This window comes from Pygoscelis adeliae, unplaced genomic scaffold, assembly GCF_000699105.1.
Source record: "Pygoscelis adeliae isolate BGI_AS28 unplaced genomic scaffold, ASM69910v1 Scaffold183, whole genome shotgun sequence".
NCBI classification, from domain to species: domain Eukaryota; kingdom Metazoa; phylum Chordata; class Aves; order Sphenisciformes; family Spheniscidae; genus Pygoscelis; species Pygoscelis adeliae.
In genome coordinates, this window is record NW_008824536.1 from 1,397,295 (window position 1) to 1,401,522 (window position 4,228).

At 41.9% G+C, this 4,228-nt stretch overlaps 1 protein-coding gene across 1 annotated transcript in view; it reads left to right on the forward strand.

Annotated features, from left to right (window-relative positions):
• MYO1E (myosin IE) overlaps nt 1-3,893 on the forward strand; it is a 101,009-nt gene extending 97,116 nt beyond the window's left edge. The window contains exons 27-28 of the mRNA XM_009321603.1: nt 2,159-2,328; nt 2,838-3,893. Coding sequence (XP_009319878.1) covers nt 2,159-2,328; nt 2,838-2,914 — 247 coding nt within the window. The 3' untranslated portion in view covers nt 2,915-3,893. The remainder of the gene's footprint in view (nt 1-2,158; nt 2,329-2,837) is intronic.
• The last annotated feature ends 335 nt before the right edge of the window (nt 3,894-4,228 follow it).

Below are 4,228 nucleotides of genomic sequence, written 5' to 3' on the forward strand. Positions count from 1 at the left end.
GGCGGCAGCACAAGAGACCGGACAAACCCCAGCGTGCTGCAGCGACGGGGCGGAAAGGCCGCGGCCAGGCATGTATTATCATCGGCCCTGTCAGGTGCAGCTCTCCCCTCCGGCAGATACCTGCAGAGAGGTAGTTAAGAGTTCACCTGGCAGCTCTCGTAAGTCACTCACTTTCCTAATCCTGTACAGAGTCACGGGGCCTGGCAGTGACCTCAAAGCCATGCCATCGCATGGGAACTACACAGATTCGTGCGCATGGGTTTCTGCATGGAAACCTGTGCACAAGTGAGTCAGCTAAGAAGCATCACAAGGCACCACTGTAGGTCAGGCTTTAATTTGCTTAATGCTAAAACCTCACCATCCGGTACCGCCAGCAAAACAAGTCGCATTCCTTTTCATCACCTCATTTCTCACTACCTGCAAACCGTTGTCGCCCTTGGCCAGCCCAAGTATGAGGGACCTGACTGGACGCAACACTGGTCTAGCCAAGTTAGCAGATCATTTTTCAAATAGATCAGTTCCCAAAGCCGGTCCAGAACGGAGAACAGAAAGGCCACCTGAGGGGTTCTGCCTGTTCTTCCTTCCAGTTCTTCCTGTTCAGTACCATTCCCAGCATTACTATCCTCAAGTCGCTCCAGTACAGTCACCACTATGAAAAACAAACATCCTACAGGAGTTTCACAGCAGTAACAGACCAAAGGACGTACTCATACAAACGTGACATTTGCAAGGCTGTCTTCCTGAGCATTATGAGAGCCTTTATTAATGTACTAAAAAGAAACAATATTACTATATGCAGCAGTGGGTTTCAGGTAGGTATTTCTCTGTGACTGTTCCTTTTCAAAAGGGAAAGTTCTAGCATTCCCTGTACACAAGGAATGCGCTAGAAGTGTTTGTTGTGAATTTACACAGCCATTATAGATTTAAGGGTTAGAATTAGGTTTATTTTTAAGCAAAGCTGCTGAGGAGGCTGCACTGGTATTATCACAACTTCAATTTCTAGCCATCACTAACAATCCAATACAAGCCTGAGTTAGTTTAAAAACACCATGCTCTCACCAGCAAAACATCTCGTTTAAGATGTTCTTGGTCTACTGTGGTTGCAGAAAAGCTGAGGTACTTTTCTAAGACTTGCTCTGAACTCTTATTTCCATACCTAGGTCTAGGTTTCACAACGTAGCCTATCCCAAGCAAAGTCAACACATGCTGAACAACAGGAGAAAATCCTCTCTCCCGGTAGATAAATTTAGAACTGAAATGCTGTTAACCCGTACCTCAAAGCTCATTTTCTGGTGCAGTTCACTACACAAACTTAGAACTAGACAGAGAGCCGTACTGACAAAAATTAAGTCCAGGACTGCGTGTAATTAACTATGAACCTTTTCTGCAAGAGCTGTGTAACAGTATCATGGCATTGTCACAGTTCAGTCTCCACCTCACTGCAACATTTTTAATTATTCATCACATTTATTTATTATTTATTTTAAACTGACATATTGCATCTAATACCTGTTCTCTCTTCCAGCCTTTATTAGCTGATGAGCTGGCAAAATGCATTTCTTCCCTCTTTCCCCTTCCTACTCTTTGGAGTGGTCACAGCTGTGACAAAGAGTTTGTGCAGCATCTCCCCTGCTGCTTCAGAGTTGACTAGAACAGAACAAGTCCATAGACGGCCCTGGAATCTGAGGCAACTTAAAAGAGATGCACTCTCTCTTACAGCTTAGTCACAAGAATGGTAAAGTAGCAAGCCTGCGAGCTAGAACTTTGTTTTTAATACTGGAAACTAAATCCCTGGTGAAGTTGGGGCACGGGGAGAGACAGACTAAGCTGTGTAGATGCCAAGATATGCATGACCTGCATGTGCACATTTGTTTACATTCCAGCCTGAGCACTAAAATGTCTTCTCCTGTGTGTTTGAACTGCTGTTTGGAAGTACCCATTCATCCATTTCAGTAGGAAAGAAATGGCAACTCTGTCCCTTTCATAAAAACAGCAATGTAAGATTTCCCTAATTGTTGTGACATTTAAGAGAATCCTTTTTCCCTTGTTTTGTGCTATTCTTTAGAATCAATTCATTAGGACAGAGGGGTTGATAAAGCTTTGGTTCAAGTCATAAGCTTTGAAGCACGTTAACGTTTTTTTTTTCTTCTCCCATTAGTGTTCGCAGGCAGACAACAAACCGACCCCCCCCAGCTGGAGGAAGGCCTAAACCACAGCCAAAACCTAAGCCTCAGGTTCCACAGTGCAGGGCACTGTATGCATATGATGCTCAAGACACGGATGAACTTAGCTTTAATGCCAACGACGTGATTGATATAATTAAAGAAGGTATGTAGAGATCAAAGGTTTTGTTACTTAAGTACTAATCTTGAAGGTACACGGTCATAAGTAGTTAAGCCATGAGTTTTTGAGCCATCCCACAGTTACCTTCCCTCATTAGGCTTGCAAATTTCTACGATAGCTCAGGCAGCAGTCTCCACACACACACACCAATCAAACCTGTTTATTTTAAAAAGCATGTCAGCAGCAGATCAAGGACATAGGCATTACTTGGTACTGCAGATCTATACATTTAGTTAGAGAGTAATTCTATTGCAGGTCTGGCTGAAAATTAGCCTAAACCACACCTGTCACACAAGAACCAAAAGTAACAAAGCAGCCTCATAAGGCATAGTGATGTGGCCAGAAGATTAGCAAGCTCAGGTTCTCCAAATCATTTCTTCTCAGTCCTTCACAAGAAGGCTCTCACTGTGTGGAATAGCTTTGCAAGGCTGCCTCAAAAAGTATACAAAGAGGTTTACAGAACCTCACTACTTACTTTGCTTTCTTTATCATAGATCCTTCTGGCTGGTGGACAGGAAGACTACGAGGGAAACAAGGTCTGTTTCCCAACAATTATGTCACCAAGATATAAAAGACTATCAGACAAAAATTGGCATGAAGTTACCAGTGGTTGAAGATGTTTTCCCTTGCCTTCAGGACACTGTTCTTCTGAGATCTGCCATTCTCAGCAGTATTTTCACCAGTAAAGTTGTATATGAGCAGGAAGAAAATTACCCACAGCACAGACTTTGATCTTTTGTCTCAGAAGCATACAGCAACGGACATACTGACCAATTATTTATTATATTTAAAACCTGGTTTTAACACCTAGTAAGTGAAGAACGCTCAAACCTACCCAGCTTCCTGAAACAGAAAGGTGTTTTGCAGTCTGGGACCAGGGACTGTGAAAGGGGTGTATTTCATAAGTGCCTTCAGCTGAGTATCAGTAACCTTTTTAATCATCTGCTGAAGATAATGTTGAATGCACACTTCCTCTGATGCAGATCATTCTGGAGAACGTTACGTATGCTGCTACATGTCAAAAAGATTTAGGCTCATTTGGGATATTGCCATCTAAAAACCTACTGTGATGGTGTATTTAAGTAATTCTGTACAGAGTTGTAACGGAACCGGTTTGTTTGCTGGTGTGTTTAGGGACTCCAACAGGCACTGTAAGAAGTTAAAACAGAAAACCACGTAGTACTGTGTGCTAAACAACGTTGCCTTCTTCAAGATTTATATTATAATATGGCTGGCCCATGTTGGATTTATGTTTAGTGCTCTACCTGTTATAAGAAGTGTCTTTATGCAGAGCTGTACATTTACAGAAACAGATCATATACTGTATATAAAAAACTGAATATGATAGAAACATGTATGAATGTATAATGTAGTATTCCACTGTTCTTATCCATGAAGTAGTTCTACTAGAATTTTTATGCCAGGTACTTACAAATATGCACTACTCCTTTTAAATGGCAAAAGCAAAATCGCTTAAGTTTGATTGTCTCCCACAGCAGAGTGGCTGTTGCTTGCCATACAGTTATCAGCATTCATGCTTTGCCTTCTGAACCTCCATAAAATAAAACACAAGAAGCAGTTAGCTGAACAGGTCTGTTCTCTGTGCAGTTTGTTTTCATCTATGTCTACAAACAGATCCCTTCACAACACTGTCAGCTGGATTTTACTGCACTCCTTTCTAAAGGAAAAAACCACCAACCCTTCCTTTGCTCTAAACCAAACCGTTTTCACTATGCCCAGCTGCAGTGCAGTGCATTACATGGTTTCTTATTGAGAGCAGTTAAAAAAACCCTGCACATGTTGATATTAAGAAGTTGCATAAGCTTTAAGATACAGCTATAAGTCTCCTAAGCCATTGCTTAAGCCTAATTTAGGCACACTTAAA